This window comes from Mercenaria mercenaria, chromosome 4, assembly GCF_021730395.1.
Source record: "Mercenaria mercenaria strain notata chromosome 4, MADL_Memer_1, whole genome shotgun sequence".
NCBI classification, from domain to species: domain Eukaryota; kingdom Metazoa; phylum Mollusca; class Bivalvia; order Venerida; family Veneridae; genus Mercenaria; species Mercenaria mercenaria.
In genome coordinates, this window is record NC_069364.1 from 92,148,592 (window position 1) to 92,174,397 (window position 25,806).

Sequence of the window (25,806 nt, forward strand, 5' to 3'; positions counted from 1 at the left end):
TGGTCTTATTCTATGTAACGTAGTTCTTAGCAATAACATGACTAATGCATGTGCATACATTCCATGTTAATAGCGAATAGTTGGTATTTTGGCATTTGGATAACAACCTACCTACTAGCTGCCAGTTAAACATTCAAAATTAAATTAAAGTTGATTTTTCTCTGTTTGGCTGCATGAAATTAACACGTTTTAAAGAACGTTATCAATGTGTAGGGATAAGAGGCCTGAATGTTGTAAATAATTCATTTGACTTTCATAAATAATGCAGCTTGCATTTACATTTTAGATAAGCAACTGACAAATAGCAGGCAGTTGGTTGAACTTGTGTTCAGCTGCCAGCTACCCACCGAAAATGGTCATATAAGTGTTGTTGTAATAGAAAGAAAACGGCGTAAAAAGAAACATGAATGTACTGGAAATTAGAAATCTGGTTTTAATACATTTATCTAACAAAATACAGGTCTACTGTTCGTTACACGACATTTAAACTAAAACATAAATTAACTGAATTCAATTGTACACCTAATACATTATATTTTTTGTAAGATCAAAATATATTGTCACAACTACATAGGATGGATAGGTCAGGTATCTAGATCATTTTTTTTTATTTGTATTTTTTCATAATTTTATATTTAGGTCATGGAATGCAAAATGGGTAAAGATATAAATTGTGGTAAAGACATAAAATTGCAATGGTATTGTGACATGTTATATTTTAGTTTTACAGAAAATATATAACTTTATCTAAACACTATAAACGCTGATTACACAGCCACACTTTTAATATCTTTGTATTCATGTTACTGTTAAGGTAGTGGACGTAATTACTCATTCTCCGTAGGCGATTTTGTCATTCTCCGGTATTTTACGGACAGCCATGTACTGTCGAGCTAATTCACGTCCGGAGAATGTCGGGTCGCCTAAGGAGAAGAATACGTATCCACACGGAAATTGCCGACTGCCATAACAGACCCACAACCTTAAAAATAATATACATAATTTTTTATATATATGAAACAATTTCTCATGAAATTTTACACTATTTCTCTGCAGGAAAGTTTCGGAGGAAAACGAAAAAGACGTTTACGTGAATGACGCATACATGAACGAAAATGGCTCAAGCAATGAGATAAAGTCGGCGATAGAGATGGAATCAAATGGGTATGCTGACAAGGTGTCAGAAAAGACTGAACAGAAAGGAGACGCAGATACAAAGTTATAGTAGGATCAGATTGTATAAGTACACGTACTCCGTGATGCATATTTCCAGAATTCACCGACTTTGCCCTATGGTTCTGAAATGTGTCTATGGGAAAGGAAATCTTGATTATAATCATAACAGTCGAGGACAGAACAAGTATAAAGTATGGCCACGTCATCAATTCTTATATAACAGAAGTATGGCAGAAATCAAAATTATTCCTATTAAATGCGTTATTCCCTATTATTGTCAGTTTCACTGTGTCATTGTTTAGACTACGATACACCATACATGGTACTAATGTAACATTAAACGACCTTTGAGCACAAACAAATTGTACATCTATCGATAACCTGCATATCTTGAACATACAGTTAAATATATACATGATTTTAGGCCGGGTCGGCATACCTTTTACATTTCCACTCTGTCATGGACTTATATATCGCAATAACTTGCTTTAATCAGCGGCAGTTCATTAAGCGGTGCATAGTAATAGTTCACAACTATATCAGCACGTGTATGTGAAATACATTCTATAAGTGAATTAATGTCGTCTCAGATTTATGTACAATAACGCTAAAAAATAGGAGTTCTTTATTTCGGACTTTTTTTCAACTTAACTACTTCTGTATCTCCTGTTGACCGTTTGCATGTTGTTTTCATAAGTAAGCAGGTAAACAGATGGGTCAGACATTCGTACATAAAGCAAGCTCTCACTTTAGGACTTTTTTCCAACTCGTTCAACGTCATGACACATTAACACATGGTATAGAATGGCAACGCCTTTGTCGATTCTAAGAATGTCTCTATTTCATCGATCCATAGCATTCAGTTATCCCGTGCGTGCTCGGCATCTCTCCATATCTGAACTCACATTTCACACTTTTTACTGCTTTGATTTTATCCTCTTCGCCGCATTTAGGATATGTTATACTCTGTAACTTTAAAAGCATGCGGAGAAAGGCTAACACAATTTCCATCTTACTGAATATTGAAACTAAACTAAGTGGATGCCAAAACGCGTTCTGACAGTCTTCTATAAAATCTCACACTTTCGTGTCCCCGTATCAGATCCGCGGCTTTCTCGGCTATCATAATCTTTGTGGCTGTAATATCTCCAGATACGCTTGAAGGCATCACACTGGCGTCAACAACTCTTAGACTGGTAATGTTCCGCACCCTTTCAAAAACAAATAAGTATATGTTAATAAATGGTGCTTTACTACAATGTACTCTCATCATTTGACAGTCAGTCTTGTCAATCACTCCGCTGTCATTCGCATTTATTATTCTAATTATGAATTAAAGTTTGTGTGTATTCGGGTTTAGCGTCATTTTCTACATTTTTTTTTCAGTCATATAAGCGACAATATCTACTTGAAGCTGTGAGCACAATGCCCAACATTACAGTGCTCTCTCACTGGAATATCACGCCATAGAAACGTGACATGATACCCCATGAAGTCACTATTATACTGACACTGGGCTGATACTACTATTCTCTTAATTGTGACCGCCAAGCGATGAAGCCATAGTGCCATTTATCACGTCTTTGGTATGACGTGGACAGAGTTTGAACCTACGACCTCCCGCCCTCGAACAGGATGTACAACATCGGCAGTATGGCCCTATATCGCCTACCCTGACACTACACAACTAATGTACTTAAGGTGGTCGATAACGCTTTATGAAATTTATTTACTTTAATCATCAAACGTTTGTGTCTTATTTTTATGCCCCCGAAGGGAGGCATATAGTTTTTGAACCGTCTGTCGGTCTGTCCGCAATTTTCGTGTCCGGTCCATATATTTGTCATCCATGGATGAATTTTCAAATAACTTGGCATGAATGTGTACCACAGTAAGACGACGTGTCACGCGCAAGACCCAGGTCCGTAGCTCAAAGGTCAAGGTCACACTTAGACGTTAAAGGATAAAGGTCATATTCCATGATAGTGCAATGATGGGCGTGTCCGGTCAATATCTTTGTCATTCATGCATGGATTTTAAAATAACTACGCATGAATGTGTGGCACAGTAAGACGACGTGTCGCGCGCAAGACCCAGGTCCGTAGGTCAAAGGTCCTAAACTCTAACATCGGCCATAACTATTCATTCAAAGTGTCATCGGGGGCATGTGTCATCCTATGGAGACAGCTCTTGTTTATATCTGAGTTTAGAAAGTACACACACCTGTTCATTTTTGAACAGGGGTTTTAAAAATGTAAAAACAAAACTAAACTGATTGTATATACAAAATGATATCGGTCACTAAAGGGAATTTAATGTCTTTCTCAGCATCAGTTTTATGGCTATATAGGAGCCCCAGTAGATAATCGTTTTAATGTATTTCATACAGTATTGCCTGTTTGAGGCCATCGTATCACAATATATATTGAAATCATGTGAAGAGAGAAGGCTATATGTAAAATGGGCATAAAGTTGAAACAAATCTTTTTATTAAAAAATCTGTGACATGGTTCACTTAAGCTGGAATGCTATTTAAATACGGTAAAACTTTGAAAAAAGGCGGTTATCCTAGTTGTAAACTTTGTTAAAGACGGATAGCTCAGTGGTTTGCACACTGGCCTTCCAATCCTGAGGTCGGGGGTTCGATCCCCGGCAGCTACTCGGAAATTTTCTGAAACGCTTTTCAGTGTTTCCCACCCAACTAGAGGTGTACTGGTCAGGAACCCAGGCAATCCTTGCGTGTATCAGTGCTATACACTGGGCACGTTAAAGAACCAGACTGTCTATTCGAAACGAGCTAGGCTAAGTTAGCCGGACAAGCCTGTATCTGATTTCTGATCTCTCTGTCGTGGGGGCTTTGTCTCACTCTGTCCCTCTGGTCAGATCGCTCTGTGTCTGTACTAGTAGAGGATGAATTATGCGCCCTGTGTGGCTGCATTTGAATTATGTAAAGCGCCTTTGAACGTGAAATTGATCATGAAAAGGGCGCTATATAAATTTGGTATGATAATAATAATAAAAAAAGAAAGATGGATAAGAAATTTAGTGGCCTAAATGGTTTTGTAGTTATAGGCTCTGAGGTAACTTTTGTTCCTATCAGTGTTGAACTTCAAATAGAAACGTTTCTTTACAAAAATGATTAAACAACATGTAAACATGTCTCCTTGGACTTAGTGTTGTTACATATTTTCTGGTCCTTTGGGATCATGGAGTACATTCAATTTTACTATTATGTAATAAAATAATAATTCCGGTTTTTGACTGGTTGAGATTTATGTTTCTGAAAGATCTTGTTGTAGATTTCACTATGAATATATTTCCGCCAAAAGATGTGTATTACATTATTGACACACCCTTTGTATTCCGGACAGGGTACACTTCTGGACACTTCAAAACACACAAGAAATACTTCTTTATATTCAACGAAATGTTAAAAGCCTATTGCTCAATTCAGTTAATAAAGTCCGAGTACTAGATTTGCACATAACGAAGTTTATCATAGTTTTAGCCAATCTGGCCATATATGAACTTATTCTTGGAAAACACAATTGGGGAGGACACTATGCATGTTTCTTCATTCTTAGAGAAGTCGACGTGCGATCTGAGGATAAAGAAATTTGATGACCCTTTTTAAGAGTTTGTCTCCAAAATGTTTTAAACTTTAAAATGTACTTTTAATTACGAAATATATTACTGTATCTGAATAAGGTGCACCCAGTTACTGACCAACTGACACTTTAGATACAGGACCTAGAACTTAACTTATAAAATTATTGCTTCGTAAACATATTACTAAAGTATTCATCGTTACCTTGTTTTACCAAAGTCAGCCTGCCCCTACCTTATTTTGCACGCGACGACCTTTAAGGTCAAACAAATTTAAACAAACTGGCTGAAAACCACGATAAATATCGTTTCATGTAATTCTAGCAGACGGACATTTGCAGTTTTTAGAGAAAGGCGAGATATTTAAGCCGCTGTACTACGTCATGGTAGCCCCTTTATTAGGTTCCAATTTCAGTACACAAAGGGCATGGCAAGTGTATGACACCTTTTTGGTAGAAAGATATACATGTTTTAACGTAAGTTTTGTGTGAACAACGCCTGATCGCTCGTCTAAAAAGTTTTAAGTTTTCAACTGAAGACTGAAGCGTCAAAAGGATTAAACAATAAACAAAGTTTCAATTATTATGATGGGGGTAAAAACTGCTAAACATACCCATCCAAAATGTATTTTCATGATTTTGTTTATACATTCAAAATTGCTACAGAGAAATTGTCATATAACAGGATTGTTTGATACGATGTTCGTAACCCTCAACGTAATATTAACGTAATTACCTTAAGGAAGTATCAACAATTGCTCGTTCGCTGCCTGCTGACCCCATTGAGCATGTTGACGTCAGCTGGCCATTGCCCACAGCTTGATGACGTAGAACGCACTCCCAGTATGCATCACTCTTGATTTTGTGCTGGATACACGGGGAATATGGTTTGTCAAATAGTCGTGCTTTGATTGCTCGAAAAGACGATGTAGATAAAAATGATTGCGCAACTTTTATCGCTGTTGAAGAAAAAAGCAGAAAAAGCGTCTGTTCAGAAATGTGACCACTGGTGAAAATGATTTGAAAGCTATAACATTTATCGCTGTGTACTAGAAAAATAGAAAGTCCAACGTGCTTAAAGGTGGTCAATCACATTTAAACAACATTTAATGACATTTTTTACTTTTTGTATATTCTGGTAGAGAATTATTTAAGGAACAAAAAGACCGATTACATAGAGTTAGATTCCTATTTGAAATGTATATTTTATTATTTTTATAAAATTTTGTAATTACTCCCCTTTAATATGAAAGTATATAAAAAGCAGGGTATTTCTTTTTATTTCGATACAATGTCTAGTTTTACAGTTGCATTTGATAGACATATCAACTATTGAACAATCTGAACCAAAATTCAAGTTTTAAAGCTGTGTGTAGCTTCTGAATTCATTTATTTCCAATCTATCTTGGTTGCGCAACCAAGATAGGCAAAGGGAGGTAATAATAATTTTTCAAACTTGCGTTTCTAATGAATTCCATCTAAATACATATTTTTTAATGCAAATATTTTACAAATATATTACAATATGTCTAATATTTATACATTTCCTTAGGCAAAGTATGTTTATCAAATTTATACTTATGATAAAATAACTCTATCTTGGTTGGGCAACCAGGATAGGAAAATGAAATTTTAAAAATACTTCCAGTGAAAATCTAATTTGTATTAAGTGTTAAGTGAACATAAATGAGTGTAAATGATCAGATGCTAAAGTTTCGAACAAATCCGTTACATGGCCAAAATCTGATTATCCACCTTTAATTTTAGTTTTAATGATAACTTATGCCTAGAAATAAATCTAAACAGAAACTAAAAACGTTACATATTGACTTATAACTGTTGCATAATGCCATTTCTAAAAAAAAAGCTACCTTTTGAAGATACAGACGTTGGAAGAGACATAAAAGTACACAAATGTAATATAGTTAGATTTTAAATCATACAAAACTTAAGAATAAAATTGCAGAACAATTGTCTGTACAAAAACATGCATACAAAATATAGAAAGGGTGAACATACATAACTGTAAATAATACCAACGAAAGATAAAATTAAACAAAAATGAAATCACCTTTAATGAGGGTCTGGATGTCTTTTTGGTTGGATAAATAACTGGGGTCGATGAGAGGAGGTACGAAGGGATTGTTAGAGTCTAACCTCACCCTTCCCCTGCTGTCGGGATGTAGCAGTTCGACAGTTATCGTAAAACCATTGGCGACTGTAGTAGCGTTACTCTGTGGTGTGGAGGAATGTGTCTGTAAAGGAAAGCAATTGAGAAGACAGTGAACTTGGAATCCGAATAATGGGACAATGCCTACCGCAACTTTAGACGAATGGAACATTTGAGAATGTAAACTGTTCTGAATATGCAATTACCTAACACTATCCAATATAGCATTCTCAAGTATTAGTCACGCAGTGAACTTCGAAGCAAAATATTAAGAATTTAACTGTACTTTTCTGCTTATTCCAAATATATATATCGATCCGAATAATGTCGATTTATGATCATTAATACTACACAGACGTTGCACTCACTTATTTTGATCAAAAGAGGCGCTCTTTTTAAAAATACATGGTTGTGTCAAACATTTTATGGTAATGAATGTCTTGCTAGTATAAGACAAAGCATGCTAACTGTATGTATCATGGGTATGGCATAAAATTTCGTGTAACTTACATAAACAGTAACAAGCCTTCTACGGTAATATATTAAACAAAGTAAATAATCCTAAACTCCATCTCCTTTTTCAACACTGATCCATTGAACGTAAAAATAATAACGACACTTCCAAAAAGCAAACACCTCTCTATAAAAGCAAAGATATTCTTTCCCATTAGATAAAATCTTAGCAAATTAACCCCCGCAGTACAATAACCTTGCACATCCGTGCCTGCAATGTTCCCTATTCAGTCAGTAAAATTTGTAAAATTTCAGTGAACACCCCTTTGAATAATCAGTGGAACTGCCCAAAAGAAATGATGGACCAGTCCATTTTAGAAAATTAGCAGGGTTAAGGTTAGCCTGGGAATCCAGTCTGACAATTTCTAACTTTTTTTCTACCTGCAAATTATCAGAAACTCGATGATTGCCAATTAACACTAATTAGCGCAAATTAAGTGATATCTTTAATGCATAAATATTAGGTATGATTTCTTCTGACAAAGCACAAATATTATCAACGGCTTCCCAGGCTAGGTTAAGGTTAACAAAAACAAAACCCTCTTCATAAAGGCAGATATATTCTTTCCCATTTGATAAAAGTCTTTGTAATTTAACCCTCGCAGAGCAACAATCTCGCATATTTGATGTTCCCCGAAGTGTTTGCTCTGGACAGGTTGCTCTGTATCATGTGAAAACTGACATCAAACTGAAATCATAAACTGATAGAATTTTCAGACATTTGCGTTTATTTTTCTTATTCATAGACATTTGGGAGTATATATTTCTTCACGTCTGTCGAAATCGGACATCTTTAAGATCGTTTCACTCAAACTGATCCGATAAGCAGACAAGCCTGCCAAATAATGTTGTTAGAGTTCATCTACACTATACTTTCATGCAAACAGCAAGAGATACAGAAAATTAACATTCATGTACGGCGCATTTATATAGTTGCATTGCACATTTATTAAATCATAAATCTGTGATTGTTAGCCGATCTCTGGCTCTATAAAATAAAATAGAATAGAAACATAAATATATAACATTCCACTTGATGTTTCATGATTAAATTTAATTCCTGTATAAATTCCACAATATATATACTGCGTGACTAAAGGTTTAGCTAACATTTCTACATATTTGACAAACTTCACGTGCGTTTAGACACGTGCGTGTACAACTTTAAACTTTTAGCCTGCTCTGCCTTTGCGACCAGTGCAGACCAAGATCAGCCTGCACACGGTCTGCATTGTTCGCTATTCAGCCAGTAAATTTTCAGTGAACACTCCTTTGAATAATAAGAGATATTGCCCAAATTGAATGATGGACCAGTCCATTTTAGAAATTTAGCAGGCTAAGTGTTAATGTCATACAAATTATACTTCTCAGAGTATAGATATGTCTATACATACTTTAGTTTTCGGTTCTTCTTTCTTCTCCTCTGCTAGATTTTTTGAGATCGCAGAGAAAGAAAGTTGAACATCGGCGACTTTCAGTTTTGATGCCGAATCCATCTTGAGCTGTGCGTTGCCAAATATGCCTGCACTGGTTGCTAACCAACCTGTTACAATGAAAAATTAGTCATTTTATATTGTTTGTCAGTTATAAGTAACACCTACACAATTCTAATCATATTATGAATGATTTCAAGGTTTACTGTTTATTGTTTGAAGGAAGTGGCGCCCGGTTTATATTTAAGGCACGGGCTGACAACTAGGTAAAACCACTGATCATGCATACGCACGTGCTTGGTTACTTCTTGACATGAAAGAAGTCTCCAATTTTAGAACAGTGAACTCTGTGGAGCAGGTGATTCGATCGTTCGCGATCTTAATTAGTCGGATAAAGAAGCCCGGCATTTGATATAGTTAATTTAGGCATTCGTATTAAATTATGTTAAGCAAAGATGTATTCACTTAAATTGTATTCCTGTAATCGTATACATTAGGCGAATGTTCACGAATAAAACAGTAAATGCATTCCGTAATGATGATCGTTAGATACACACCAGTTCTGTAATGGAAATATTGCGTGATTTTAAAGGGTGCATATTTCTCGATGTAAATCGTATTATATTTTCATTACACACGCATCTAAACTAAATCGTAAACCTAAATTTGTTCTTTAGCTCGTGGGAATTTTAAAATATCGTTGTTAATGAACTTTTTAACGCGACGACGCACATAAACTGACCGAAGAAATAACGTCACATACCATAATATGAACTCTGAACGCCAATATGGAAAACTATTGAAGTTTGATGCCCCACTGTAATTTAAGGGAGTTTGAAAATGAGTATGCAGTGAAAGTTCTTATGAGTCTTCTGTGCAACAACTTACTAACTTAAGACACACTAAGACATACCTTTCCCTAAAGCTAAATATTGCAGGTAGGAGACTGCATTAAACACCATTTCCCTAGTGACTCCCACAGATTCATTGGTTTGTATATCCATCTTGTATACCACGTGTTCCTGCAAGTTTGATCCCACTGGTAAGTCAGCGATAACTGGAATCTGAAAAGGAAAACGCAAGGACATTTTGTCAAACTCAAGACATGGGTCTCTTATCACTTAACAGTTTCATCGAAATTAAGGTTAAGGCAATGCTGCTGCCAATCATAACAGAATGCGCTCAAGAACTATAATCCTATTACAACAGTTTTATCCACGACTTATTTTATTTTCCCTGGTCAATAATTCGGACAGATAAAACAGAATAATTAATTCTGTTTAGCGAAAAGTTATACATATCTGAATTAATCGAAAGCCTGTAGCCCTTAGACCGTAGACATGTCGCAGGTGGCATTGCACAATCTCCGCACGGGCATCGTTAGGAGGCCACGCGCCGATCGTGAAGCCAACATACGATATTCCATAGACATAGTGCCAAAAAGAAATCGTACGGAGTTTGTAGACACATGAAACATTCGCACGGCCCTCGCACAGCTGCCACAAGGTTCCTGCTTGCTGCAGTACCCAATGAAATCGCACGGATATTGAGCAATCATCGCGCGGCAACCCGACAGCGGCCTCATCAAGTCCGTGCGGCCTTGATATGGCATTACATTTTTCAGATGGTTATATATATATATATTGGTCATCTCCAGCACGTAAGATTTCCGTTGTAAGCTTGCGGTGACTGCAAGGCAACTGCACTGAAATTGCACGATTTCCGTATAATCTCCGCGCAGCGTCTGTAAGAATTTCTCCCGGCTTGTACAAAAAAATGCACGATGCCCGTATTTAATGTGAACACATACACCGTAGCCCGTAGCCACCTACGATGCCAAATTTAGACTAATTTATCGCACGGCGCCCGGGTGGTGAAATGTGAATTAGGTGAAAGCTAAATATATTAATACCATTGTATATACAAATATGTAATCCAGCGAAGACACTTCTCAAAACTTTACTTAGGTTTTGGAAAGGAGATAATCTAGGCGTTCTGGGAAGCGACTATCGGACTTGCAAAGTCCCCACTGACACCTTTTTACCATTTCTAATAAGTTTTGTATATATAATCATTTTCAAAAGGAATTTATCATTGTTTTTATCATTGTCGAGATCGCAATGTCGGAGGGTAATATTTACATTAACACCGTCTAGAGGTGTGCGTCGAATCAAGCGCATTGATTGGTTGATCGCTTATCGATTTATTGGTTTGATCGACAGCCGGCGTTTGGACAATTGTACATGACAATATCGAATATCAACTGATAAACTCACCTTAAGTTTGGTCAATTGATCTTTGGGCCCGACACCTGACAGCATAAGTAGCTGAGCCGAGCCGATAGCACCACCGGCAAGTATGACTTCCTTATTAGCACCTACTGTACGTTTCTGTCCATTCCTAACATACTCCACGCCTACAGCTTTGTTCTTCGAAATCAAAACCTGAAATTAAAGACTTTCCAAAATATATAGGGAGCAGTGCATCTACACATGGTACATCGATGCTACAGACATATAAGGCTGGTATACTAAGCTATTATGGGCTACAAGTACATGTAAACAAGTACGTATCTTGACACAATTCCTATTCAACTCCCACTAAGTCAGAACATGTATGATATTGGGCTCCAAGATTATAAAGCTGACAGAACGCGGTATTTTTATCAAGATACTTCTGAGAGACGACCAATCAAGTGTTGAAGCATTTCGAGGCTGATCTATGGCTGATTTCAAGCTCAGTCTGTGAGTTTAAGAATTCTTCTAGTGAACACCAGATAGATCTTCTTCACGAGTGGTGTAGCCGTGAGTAAAATGTAAGCAATCTAAAAACGTTGCGTGGCAACGAGTCAAAAAATCTCTAACAAACAAATTTTATCTTTATTTTATGTATTTTCAATGGTTTTAGTTTATTGTGTAGTTCCGTATCAGTGAAAATATACTGTCAGAGCACCAGAAATATTTCACAGTGAAAATTCAGTAATTCATTAAAAATGTTTAATGAAAGCAGTAAATTGCACATAAGTTCAACATCAGAAGGCGATAGAACTTATTTCAGAAATGTTTTGAAATAATTAAGGCAACAACAAGGTCAAAAACTCAAAATGCAAAATTAATTAATTAATTACATTCATTTGCAACAGAACATTAACTATATTAGGCATTTCTGTTTCTACTTTATATCATTTGCAATAGTTGTAAAATAAGCTCCCATAAAAAAATATTTGTAATGATATGGTGACCGTTCTCTTGTCTTTAAGTGAAGTGAGTTATGCTGAGAGCGGTTAAATTCCGCTTCTGCCAAGAGATTCAAACAAGTGACGTCGGGATTCGGGAATACATTCAATTGTGCCTTCCGCAATGCAATAGTCCGGTTTAAGGAACTAAAGAGGAAAGAGTTATGAATATTCATGCCGTATCCGGACAGGTGTAACAGCCTAACATGACAGTGTGATAGAACCACTGGCATGAACATACCACTCCATTATCTCCATTACCTTTATAGCAATGGCATGGGTTGTGACATGTAGATTTTTCCTGTGCATAGTTGGTCGCAAAAAATCTTTCGAAGTGCTGAATCGTTCGCCATCCTTAACCGTAGTAGAAAGTCGACAAAATCCTGTGAAAGAACATCCATATACATTGTAATGTCATTATAAAAAAAGCACAAATAAGTTTATACATTTTAAAATTCTATACATAAAGCCGACCTGATTACGACCTCGTAATCGTATACTGTTTTCTTATGGCCCAGCGAAATTTTAGATGAAATTTATATCATTTAGAAGTTTTCAAGTTCTGCGAAAAGCTAGGCCGCCTTTTGGGACAGGAGCCCTGCTTTCAATTTCGTTACATCCGCAACTTTTTTACATAAGTAGTTTTACTCTAATCTTCGTTTGTTTTTTAAAGCTTCTAAAACTTTATTAATAATTATAATGAATGATCAAATATAAAGTATAATAGGATAAAATGCTGAAACAAGTGTTAACTTATTTCAAAGGCAGATATAAACACTTGTTTTTTTCCAAAGAGTTGTCATTACACACAGTTCTGTCCCTATATAAAGGTGGCAGATTTAGAGTGTTCGGTGAATGTGGCACAAACTCTTTTTACAGATGTAGTTTTACAGATTTATGTTTTAGAACGTATAGTTCCAAACTAGACAAACTGATACATTAAGACCTTACCAACACTTTCCCGTCCATTACAGTCAATGGTTTTGTGTTTAAGTTCCCGTGCACTGCTAAGAAACATTTGGTGTAGGTCCGATACCTCCGACGCAGGACCTGATACTGGCAAGGGTCCATTTGTGGAATGATAATCTGGAAAACATATTTAACCGACTTCCAGTGTGTATTTTAAAGGGTCTGGCTTGGTTCATACCAGACGAACATGGACATTAAACAAAAACAGATACATGGACAAAAGTATTGATATTTGGCCAAGTGTAAATAACTGTACTGGTACAGCGGACTAAAATGACATGGTATAATATGAAATAAGGCATTGCCTCAAACGGGAATCGTTACAGTCCATTAGCTTGCCCAGAAATATACGTTTGTATCAATTTAAAGGTAGATTTTGGAATAAAAAACAATACTGCACATATTTGTACTGATGAGCAAGACGGTGCGGTTCGGACAAGTTATGTGGACGCTTATTACACATTTATTAAGGAAAAATCGTATTCTTCCAAAAAATCCGAAGTCAGACGCTCTGTGTACGTGCCGGAAGACCACATTTTTTAAGTCGATAGTATGTCTAATTCGGTATATATCGCATGTTACCGTAGAGGGATCGATCCCGATTTTCGTCCTTCCCTATCGATTCCCTAATAATACTTAACCTGAACCTAAATGACGATGCTATAGACTAGAACTTAAACTATCAATGAAAGGAGACGAAGATGGAAAAAAAAATCATCATTTACGTAACAGAGCTTTTTTGTATAACAACATGTCCTGCACAGGTATCTCTTATCTGCAAAACATAAGTATCTGTCTTTTGTATTATGTGCATAATTGCACTCTGCAATGATCTGTACCTTTTAATACAGATTGTACCATTGATAATTAATCAATATTAATCTACCACATTTAAACTTTTCTTACGTTCAGGTCATTTAGTAAAAGAATTGATCTGTTTTCTATTTTATCTTACTGTTAGATCCATATTATTACGCAATGAACATTTCGATGTGATATAAACAATTTCATTTGAGCTTATAGTTCGGCAATGATTTTGGACTTGTTTTTGTTGTGTTTTGTTTTTTGACTATGGCAATGTACGAAAATACTGGGACGGACATCAATATTGGCAATGAGTTTACCAAACATCTTTGCATTTATTAATATTACTACTGAAATTAAAAAAATATAGGGGATCACAAAGCCTTAATTAGATATTTTTGTTTTTATTTTTCATTATTGTTATTCATTTCGACCATTAAGGTATGTCAAAGGTTCAACGTAATCTCGGTTGATGAGTCACCTTTAAAACAGATTCTAGAAAACTTGCTAGATCAATATATATTTACTCTATTATAGACTACTGTGAAACTGACTAAATAAATAATTTTGCCACAGGAGTTCACATGTCTTGTACTTATCTGTTAAAATAAAATAGGCTGTTTTTATTTGACGTTGATATACTTTTTACCTTTTCAATTTGATAAAAAAATGCTTATTTCATATTTTGTGTTAGTAAACCACGATATTACTATACAGACATATCAAAAGTAGTTACCCGAAAGTTTCATATCTTCGTCAAACATATCTTCCGACTTGAGGAAATACGGCAGAATATTTTTCCACGACCACGTCTTACTCGTGTCGCTGGGCCACGTGGTAAAGTCATGCGGGCTTCCTCGGGAATATAGCATATTGTTGTTCAAGCTGGATCCGCCGAGAATTTTAGCTTGCGGTAACGCGCATTTCTGGAAACAAACAAGCCAAATAAAGATAGGAAAACATTCACAAGATATATTTGATTTATATAAAGTTTTAACAAAAATGTGTATGTAGCGAACGAAAAATTAATGAAATTAGTTGAACATCGCTAGTTTTATTCTTTTTAATGTACACACTAGCCCGACTCCCTGTTTTGTTCAATTAAATTAGGAAAAATAACTTTGTAAAAGGAATATCTAGTCGGTAGCCAGACTAGGTACACACGTACAGTTACCTAATGAGTAGTGTGTAGCACGCCCGTCTAAATATATTGAACAGTGGAAGAGCAATATACTGTTGCTCAAATGGCAGTCACAGACAAAACATTCACGTAATTACATACAAATGCATGCTTACATACGCTGATTAATTTTGCAGCGCAACAGTTGGCAGTTGTGCATCATAATAAATTCTGTATTCTAGTAAGTAGGCGTCATTAAGAACAAGAACACTAGCAAAAAGCTTGAACTTGCAAGAATTTAATAAATCTACAAAATATACTTAGGAAGAATATCAGCCTCGGTTTGACTGAGTCTGGTCATAATATAACACTTCTGACACTCTAGCACCAACTTAAACGGGGCTCATTTTTAAAATCACTAAGTTCACGTCATGATTCTAAAGGACAACAGATATGACAACACCAAACACAAGTAAAGGGGGACGTTTTATACGGTTGACACAGAGCACTTTCAGGTAATGGACCCGTAATGACAATCGGCCATTTCCGTGCGATTACGTAACTTACGTATGCGATTTCGGCATCCTTCGGCCTTAACAGATTTATTGCTATAACAACCGGACATTGCCGAAATCATATTAGAATAATACGTAAACGAACGGAAATTGTCATTACGGGTCCATTATCTAAATACTGATGTTGTGACAGCTGAATAAATCTACATGAAAATTCACGAAGACAAGTTACATATAGATTGAGTCTGTTAATGAGAGTAACATAATAACAGTCTGTTTGACTGAGTCTTTTACTATGATGGCAGCAACATAATAGCAATATGTTGACTAAGTCTGTTAATGAGGTGCAACATAATAGCAGTGTGTTTGACTGAGTCTGTTAATGAGAGCAGCATAATAGCAGCCTGTTTGCGTTGGTCTGTTAATGACAGTAACATAATAGCAGCCTTTTTGTCAGGGTTTTCAGTCACATTTTTGCTGATATATCAGTAGAACTAGGTGTATGTTTATGTACAAAAGTGTCATTAAAGTAGTACATGTACCTTGACCTGCAATGCTGTATTCGGCTAGAGTGAATTTTGCCAGACAAAATTACACTCGGGGGTTAAAACCTGGCAATATCCACTCTAGCCGAATACAGCATTGCAGGTCAAGGTACCGTTTTATTAACCTATTGTATGGTTAATAGTTGGATGGCTATCTGATCATTTCTGCACCTGTTACTGAGATAATAAACAATTATCTATAGTCATGGATCATCTCATTACCTGGCCTTTTGCCGCTTTGCATGCGTGTTTCTGAGGCGTGGTTAGATACCCCCAATCAGCTTGAGACCCGTGCTGTATAGGGTTCCATAGCGGTACATGGTTCCACATATCTATCGATTCTTCTCCACCAGCCTCAAGGAGGAGCACTGTAAGTCGGGGGTCATCGGAGAGTCTGCTAGCTAATACGCTGCCCGAGGTCCCTCCTCCCACTGTAAAACAATACAAAATTCACTAATTGTAACGTATTTTTCACATATCGGTTAAGTAGCTGCAAAACACAGATAATGTACCCCCCGAAATATCAAAATTTATATTGTCAAATACATTCTTCTATATCAGAGTTCATTATTGGACTAATTCGCAGTTCTTGCCATGTACAGCATGGATCATACATGTATATATACACCGCACAGTTACGCTACTAAAAGTGCCATTTCAGGAGACACAACCGCATTTCCATCCGTAATTTAAACTTGCAGTCTTAGCTATGCTTCATACAGTACTTGCGTCATACAGAGCTCTTATAATTAAGGCTCAAAAATGGTACTATGATTGAGTTATGTCGTTAAAAGTTTTTTTTTTTTCAATTTTAGTGTATTCTATTACGTATCATATTTACCAATGACGTAATCATACGTGGCGTTGGTTTTCACGGTAATATATCCGAATGGAGAGGAATCTAAGGTACGCATGTAAGTGAGACCGACACCTGCAGCGAAAACAGAGAGCACCAGCCACCAACCTAGCGTCTTCCTGAAAATATAAAACACAAATGTATTAGTTATGCATGGTATGAGGTCTGTTTGATTTCAATAACTTAAAATGTTTATAACTCTAAGTAGACATCTTAAGACAAGCTGTACGCTGCACGATGCATCAAACAATCTCCACAAGCGCTACTCGTTTTCTTTGTAACTGGGTTGGGGCGGGGCTGGGGAAGGGAACTCTGCATAACATCTTGATGACGCTGATAACAGCGATTGAGGGAATATGTACAGTCTTCCTTCAGTTTTCGATTAATTAATTTTATTTTCTCTCAGTTGTTCCTCCCTCTAAATTTCAAATAAAATTGCAAATATACTACATAAAACGTAATATGATACTCCAGGAATGAAATAAGATTTTTTTCCAGTGTTCGTACCTGTATTATGACCTATCATTGTCTACAGTTATCATAATGTTTGCCAGCCGCTCATTCCTTAATACATGTACAGAGGTTGGGATAAGCGTTTTTGTAGAAAATATATAATACTATATATTTTATCTACGGTATCAAATAAGCACCTGTTAAAATCGTTCGATAATTTAATCGATTGCTACACGGCTTTGATTTGAAGTTTCTCATGTGCGCAGATTTGCACACTGCAATTACTGTAAGTTAAATAACTGAAATACCGATACATTATAAGAAAGCTGCAGGTATCCAACGTACATACACAAAATCTCACTTGTGTCATAAAAAATACTTCTTTTTTACCTAACATTTGTTTTTCAGGAAGTAGCATGTTGTCATGGAACGATTTTCTCATTATCATATACATTACTCTTTAATGATCATTTTATAAAAGATTTTCTGGCCGATTTATGTTTAATCTTCCTCAACGATTTCCTTTTATCCGATTAGCTGAGGAATGTTAGGTAATGAGAATGGGATATATATCTCATCATGGGAACAAATCCATTAACCATGTAATTATTTCCGAAGCAGATGAAAATAAAGACTATCAACAATGAAACTTGTATGTCGAGTACTCATTGAAATATTACTAAGAAAGTTTGATCCCCTCCCAACTCCTCGAACTAAAAAAATAACGTACATTTGGAAAAGAGTCGTTATACACGACCCGTTCAATAGCCAGGGAAGGTTCTGAAATTAGAGCCTCTTCTGGAGGAGTCGCTGTATGGGCTGCCGGTGGCGATTTTAAGTAATCTTACACTCGCTTACAATGCTACATTATCTTACAAGTATGACTGCACGGTGTCAAATTGCCGTCAACATTTCATTTTTGTAAACGATCACTTCAAGTCAAGTGCTTTTTAGCGCTCATTGGGGTTTGAATCATCGACCCACGGAATGAGCGGCCGAAACCTTAGCCACTAGGCCACAAGTATGTGAACTAGGCCACCGCTCCCCTTCGAGCAAACATTTGATCTCAAGAAACAAGGAAACCTAGTTCTGGACTACCGAAAACTGAAAAAAAAAAAAAAAAAAAAAAAACAAAAAAAAAAACGGTCGTTTATATATTACAGTATGCATTTATTTTTTAAGATTAAATTATCTCCTGCGCACGGCATCTTATCTATATATTTTAAGGCCCTTTGTGCACATGTATTCAGGTCATCAGTAAAAACATACGGCCACCGTTTTTGCTTTTGTTACGTTTATACTTATAGCCATTTCACGGGTTTGCAGGGTAGTAATTTAAATACGCAAACTGATAAAAAAGGCAGCAAAAACTCAGTGATGACGCAAATGAATATATTTAAGTCCTTGACAAAATAAAGATTTAGTATATAGGCCCATATATGAATGAATTTCCCCGTTTCCCCTTAATTCATGCGTACAATTTTACAACATTTCTGACAATATGCGCAGCTGGACTGCGATTTGTTGCTATTCTAACCTGAAGCAATCATCATTAATTATGTTCATTTAATATTAAAGATAGACCAATTATGCGCACTGCTCTCCTAAATGATGTGATAAACTTGTACTTGTGGGAAGTTTAAATAACCTCTGAATAGGCGGGACCCTAATTATCTATTTGTCCGTATGCTTTTACTGATGACCTAAATACACATAAAGGGCTCTCTCTATAGATTAGATGTCGTGCGCTCGAGATAAGATGTCGTGCGCACGAGATAAGATGTCGTGCGCTCTAGATAAGTGTTCGTGCGCACGAGAGAGATGTCGTGCGCTCGAGATTAGATGTCGTGCACACGAGATAAAATGCCATGCGCACAAGATAAAATGTCGAGCGCTCGAGATAAGATGTCGTACGCACGAGATGAGATGTCGTGCGCTCAAGATAAGATGTCGTGCGCACGAGATAAAATGTCATGCGCACAAGATAAGATATCGAGCGCTAGAGATAAGATGTAAGATGTCGTATGCTCGAAATAAGATGTCGTGCGCACGAGATAATTTAATCTTAAATAAAATAAATGCATGTCCTAAACATACCACCGTAATATTTAAACAGCTGAAACCTAGATATAAAATCTCTCATGTGAAAACAGTTGGATGCAGGTGTTAGCTAACTGCAGAAGGCAACTTTATTGTTACAGTATTGCGTTGTGTCAGTTTATGAACAGCTCCTTCGCCGATTTCAAATCTCGTTCATTCCAAAAATAAATTTTTATCATTTAACCGAATTCACAATTATCTAAATTTTTGTGTTGATGACGTCAATCCCATTTCTTTATACTGGTTTTATTCGTTTTAAACAGAATTGTTATTGATTTTTTTTCTAGACTGAAACTGAATAAATAAAATACAAAAACATTATGTACCTGATCTGAAGTGTTTCTGTACAGGCGTTTATTATTCTAGCTCAAGTATTTTGTATTTGTGGTGAATAATTTTAGGTTCTTCGCATAAAAGTTTTCTCAAACAATAAAACCCACTGTATTTTCTTGAAGATTGTTTCTACAAAAGAAAAGAGCCGACCAGGTCAGCGCAGGAGAGTAAATAGTCTGGTCACTGACTAGATATTGATCTTATTTTTTTTATATTTTTTATCCATTTCTCTTATGCATTTTGGCTCTGATTATCCAGTGTTTTGAGAAGATGAGAAGAAAAGGGACATAATTACCCAAATGTTGAATAGGCTCTGGAGTTATCTCCCGTGAACAAAACACAGGGTGTTCGTCTGAACACAGATAGAATACAGTATAGAATACAGGACAGGACAGGATATGACATACAAGGCAAATTAAACCAGCGCAGACGACATAAGATTAGAACAGACAAGATAAGACCTTAGAGACTAGGACATGACAATATGTTAACTTCGTACCATCTCTAGATTCCATGGTGTAACTATTTGCAGTTAAATATGTTTTGTTTTAAATGTCACCATGTCGTGTCAGCGTGTTAGCAAGGCAAGAACACGTCAACGTGACAGAAAAAAAGGCGCAAACATGACATTACTACTGGTATCCGCACCAAGACAGCTCCATGCACAAGTAAATGTTTCGTGTCACCTGCTGTAATGTCGATTTTTTCCGGTGAAATTTATCGAGCTGTCTAGTTTTCGCGTTTCGAGTTTAGTACCGTTCGTTATCAGATTTACCAGACAAATCTAATAATTTTGATTGGTAATGGTTGACCGGGGCATTTTTGTTTATAACCATTATCAAATACATCAAAGCATCAGAGAGGACTCAGTGGTCCAACGGTAACAATATCTGACAACGAAACAAGTGATCGTGAGTTCAAGCCCGTGAGTTCCATACATTGATGTTTTACGCCTGGTACGCTTTAGAACCAGAGGTTTTGAAATCAGAGAGTCTTCTGTATCTACTAAAATTACTAACAGTCTACTGGAGGATTTCCGCCGGCGACTATAAATAATTATAAATAAAAACAAAGAATTCGAAAGCACAACACGAGGCAATTACTGAACAATTAGTATTATATGTACAATGTAAATAAACAGCATATTAGTTATTTAGACAATCAGAATCGTTGATGTTAACGAAATATGGAATAAACATAAAATCCATGATTTATTACTACAAGTGGTGCCACGATGCTATTTTGAGAGTATACGTAAGTCTGAGATATGTTTGCAGGTTATATAGCTAGAAAAAATAAACAGTACAGGCAATACGGCGTTTGTTATGTGTAATGTTTTATAGTTTTTGTAGTGTAAATCTTGTAAGTTGTTTCCTGTAAATAAATCGTTTAAAGCTGCATGGAACAGTTGTTTAAAATATGCAATGCGGTGCTCATAACAAAAGAAAGATTCAGTACTTCTACATTTACAAGCCATTTTAGACATTTAGCAAAGATTTCTACGTAAATGCAGTGTTACTGAAACTTTGCATTATTGCACAATATGCACGAAGCTGTCATTATGTTGTAACCTATTTGTACTAATATAAGTCATTTTATACAGACGAGAATATTTCCTGGTAACAACACTTGCCAAGAGTAAATAAGTCTCTACAATTAGGGTAGATAAAATCTCTCCAAGGACACCATTTTCTTAGTATATATCATACGCCTGTTAACAAACTAATCTAAGTAAGAAATAGTGCATTCGTCTTAGTGATGTATGTATAGGATTAAAAAATAATTGTTTTACTTTTTATTCATTAAGCGGCCTAACTATATCTCCTATTAAAACGTTTTCGTCCCGTTTTAAAAAAACCGAATCCAGAATCTTCTGTCTAGATTGAAATGAACATAGAACCTATACATTACATTACATTTCTTGATTGTTAATAACGCATCTGTACAATTCGTCCCAATGTCGTGTAGTCAGTGTAGTGGTTACAATTCGTAATTTACTACATTCATGCAGTGCGCCCGAAGCATTTAATGGCCAAGTTAAGGATCATCATTAGGTAGGATGTTCATCATCAAACTTATTTCGTTATTAAGAAAAGAACTACAACGCATGTAGTGCCTGGGAATGAAAGTGAAACTTGTTCTTTTAGTTTGGCATTTGTGATGGTTTGTTATTTCACTTAGAGATGATAGAGTTTGGGAGCAGGTGTTTTCTTTATACCTGTCAAGAACCAGTTTGACTAATTCCTCATTAACTCACAATAGATATCAGACATGAAAACTCATCTTATTCAGTCGAAATGAATTTAGGCCTGATACCTTAGCTATGTTAATGCGTGTCAGAGTAACTGAATTTTGTACAATTAATAAAATAGCACAAATTTGCGACCAAGTAAGATACAGTTAGTGAAATAGGTTAAAACCCGAGAATAGTATACCGCGAATTTTAAAATTGGGCAACAAAATGCATATACTCGAAACATGCTTTGTTGTTTTTTCTCGAGTTATAACTGAGACCATTTCACGTAAAGATAATGCAATAACCTTGATCGCGGCAGATTCATGTTTTACAAGATTTATGGGGACAACGTCCAACTGCAAACTAAGAAGGGAACTTAGTTGTAATGCCCTATAGGTTCCTAATTATTCTTATAACCAGACACAGCTATAAACTGTATACATTCTCAACGTGACCCTGGCTACAGACATTGTGGCTGCTTAAAAAAAAGGAAATCCCAAAAATCCGGAATCTAGGGAACTGTACCTAAGTTCTCTTCTTAGTTTGCAGTAGGAAGTAGTCCCCACATAATTTATCTTGAAAAACAGGAATCTGCCGCGATCAAGGTTATTCCATTATCTTTACTGTGTTATGGTTTCAGTTAAATATAGAGAAAGACAATAAATCATGATACGAATATTTGCATCAATGTTGCATATATTGCTGCCAAAATTTCAGGTTTTACTCTTTTACTAATTGAATCTCGGCCACAAAATTGTGAAATTTCATTTACAAACTGCAAAACTGTATAAACTTTAATTGAATTTGCATAAGTATAAGAAGTCTGTTTCACAGAAGTAAAAATGAGCCGCGCCATGAGAAAACCAACATAGTGGGTTTGCGACCAGCATGGATCCAGACCAGCCTGCGCATCCGCGCAGTCTGGTCAGGATCCATGCTGTTCGCTAACGGTTTCTCCAATTCCAATAGGCTTTAAAAGCGAACAGCATGGAGCCTGACCAGACTGCGCGGATGCGCAGGCTGGTCTGGATCCATGATGGTCGCAAACCCACTATGTTGGTTTTCTCATGGCGCGGCTCAAATGTTTCCACCTTAAGCTGATTCCTAAGAACACATGTCTTGCATTTTAGAAAGATGTCCTGAATTCAACATAATGACATAATCACTGTTCAGACTCTAGGAACAGTCGAACAGTTAAACTTGTAACCTTTGTGAAAATATACAGCATGGTATTATAATAATTATACATACAGCTACATATTTCTTATTTAATATATATATATATATTTCAGGATTGATTCTCGTATTGTTTTTATGGACTTCACGTGTCTGGGAGCTGATAGTTATTAAACTTGTAACTAATTAATAACGACAATTCCACAGGTACTAGTTTAATAGACTATAGAAATTCATACCTTAGCTCCTCTCCAGTCATGTACCGCATACTTAGTTATGCCACGTTCAAGTCCGCTACATTCCGTTTGAATAGACCGCAATCCTAGTGCCCGGGAGTCTTAAGCCCCGTGCACAGCACGTGTATAGCGCGAAAAAAAACTTCCTTCCCCCTAGGAGTCTAATAATACAACTCAACACCGTTTACTTCCGCAATACTTCCTGTTTTATTCCACATACATGATCAAAGAAAAATGTGAAAATATAACATAGATGCCCATAGGTAAATACTAGGCTTCAAGGTAACGCTCTTGCTAATTAACAAAACCGAAAGGTGATTTCTATCTACCACAGGTATAAAACCGCGGCGTATTCTCATGTCAGATTTAGTAAATAGATACCCAATCTTTCTTGTACTTATCAAGTGCTTGTTTAATGTTGTTTCTATCAGTATGTACGTCAGGTGGGCCTCTGTTTGTCTGCAAACATTTGTATTTATGATTTTATAAGCCTCTTGAAGCAACTTCAATCTGAGAAAAATGTATTTAGATGTTGCAGCTGAATATTTGAAATAACTTTCTATGATAAGGATTTTACATAAACACCGCCTTACACAGCTGTAAAACTTTGTCTGCAAATTTTATTTATAGTAGACAAATGCGTAATTAAACAATTAAACAATTAAGAAGCGCAATGCTCCGTCTTCTATCTGGGTTGGTTCAAATCTAAAATCTAAAGTCGAAAACTTCTGCTGAGAAATTTATTAAGGCCTGCACGGAAAGCTTAACCCTTACCCTGCTAAATTTCTATAATAAACTTGTTCATCTTCCAATCTGGATAGTACCATTAACTGTAAAAAGGGGTGCTTATCGAAAAGATACTGACTGACAGTGCAGATCATGATCAGACTGCACGGATGCGCTTGCTGAGGCGTAAAAAAATTGTTTGTTTCCGGTATCCCGACCTACCCTAAATTTTTCGCCCGACCCTAAATGTTTTAATGGCCTTGGAGGATATTGTTTTCAACTTTTTAACAAAAAGTTGCAAAACTGCACTTTTTATGCTTTAAAAATCAACTTACTGATGCTCTAAAGGCATAACCCCTTATTTCTATTCATTTTTGGACACAAAGATATTTCCGAAAAGTCTCGCTTAATATAAAAAAAATCCCCCCCAAAAATTTTCCGACCTACTTACCCTAATTTTTTTTAGCATGTTACCGGAAACAAAGAAATATTGTTAGGCCTGATCATGATCTACACTGGGCGCAAAGGCAGAATCAATCGTGTCCAGCATGATAAGGGTTAAGCCCCTCGGACAGCACGAGTATATTGTGGAAAACAAAAGACCCTTAAGCGAATGGATATTATCAACACAGCAATAATTAAGACGAATCCACTTTTTCATCGGGGGTGCGCGTTTATCATTTTTGGTAACTTAATAGACAGATGTTGGGGTATACACATGTATAAGAAGAAATATTCGGCTCACTGGCACCAGATCAGAAAGAAAATGCCTCCGTACGTGTTATACCCTACCCCTAGGTATTCTATAAGAACCATGGTCATGAACGGGAAAGTGCACTAACCCGTTTCAATCGTACATTTCTCAACTTAAACGCGCAGTTCGGTGAATGGGTACCTAGTATATTGAACAAGCGATAATTTATCTTCCATCGTGTACCAGTCACATTGTCTCAATATTCCATATTGCTGAGATTATCAACATATTTTATGCTTTCGTCAACGTTACAGAAAAAACTTGCTTGAACTTCCCTAATGAACATCCGGTCTAGAGGTCACGGCAGTGCGCACATGTTTGGCGAAACGTAAACAAACAAAAACAGATTTTAAAAAAATCACAATTTTACACTAAAACTCGAAATGATGAATGAAATTCATCTTGTATATGATCTTTAATTTGAAATCGTACATTGGTCTGCATCTGTTCTGTATATTTTATTCATTTTGCACATTTTGCTGCATTTTCACATTTTAGCGAACACGTGTAGTAAAATGACGATTGACATACATTTTCACAACAGCCAATCAGAATGGTTTTGTAATCTAGAACGGAACTTCACCAGGGAAGTTCAAGCAATTTTTTTGTGTAATGTTGAAATTACTATAAACTACGCGTTGTTTTTCTAAGAAAAGATGTATTGAAAAAATGTGACCGGTACACAATGGAAGATAAATTACTACTTGTTTGATATCCATAGTACACATTTACCACACTGCGCGTTTTAGGTATGAAATGTGCGATTGAAACGGGTTAGTATATTTTCCCGTTCACGACCATGGTTCTTATAGGATACCTAGGGGTAGGGTATAACACGTACGGAGGCATTT

General features: G+C 36.2%; 2 protein-coding genes across 2 annotated transcripts in view; one reads left to right on the forward strand and one right to left on the reverse strand.

Annotated features, from left to right (window-relative positions):
* The window catches only part of LOC123552442 (uncharacterized), a 30,708-nt gene extending 29,483 nt beyond the window's left edge, over positions 1 to 1,225 (forward strand). Inside the window, exon 20 of the mRNA XM_053542331.1 lies at positions 1,057 to 1,225. Coding sequence (XP_053398306.1) covers positions 1,057 to 1,225 — 169 coding nt within the window. The remainder of the gene's footprint in view (positions 1 to 1,056) is intronic.
* On the reverse strand, positions 414 to 23,915 carry LOC123552443 (glucose dehydrogenase [FAD, quinone]-like). Its single transcript, XM_045342111.2, has 12 exons — positions 23,479 to 23,915; positions 16,927 to 17,060; positions 16,308 to 16,516; positions 14,642 to 14,831; positions 13,084 to 13,218; positions 12,394 to 12,515; positions 11,174 to 11,341; positions 9,811 to 9,961; positions 8,859 to 9,007; positions 6,853 to 7,036; positions 5,518 to 5,740; positions 414 to 2,387 (listed from the first exon to the last, which is right to left on the reverse strand). Exons 1-12 carry the CDS (start codon positions 23,505 to 23,507, stop codon positions 2,210 to 2,212), a joined length of 1,872 nt encoding a protein of 623 aa, XP_045198046.2. The 5' UTR covers positions 23,508 to 23,915; the 3' UTR covers positions 414 to 2,209.
* Positions 23,916 to 25,806: the final 1,891 nt, after the last annotated feature.

Bases quoted from the DNA above. Each gene is read 5' to 3' on its own strand.
- LOC123552443 (XM_045342111.2), bottom strand. From the start codon at position 23,507: ATGCGGTACATGACTGGAGAGGAGCTAAG. The intron at 14,832-16,307 runs GTAATGAGATGA...GTTTGTTTCCAG, and splicing joins GCAAAGCGGCAAAAGGCCAG to AAATGCGCGTTACCGCAAGC. The intron at 9,008-9,810 runs GTATGTCTTAGT...TCATTGTAACAG, and splicing joins ATATTTAGCTTTAGGGAAAG to GTTGGTTAGCAACCAGTGCA.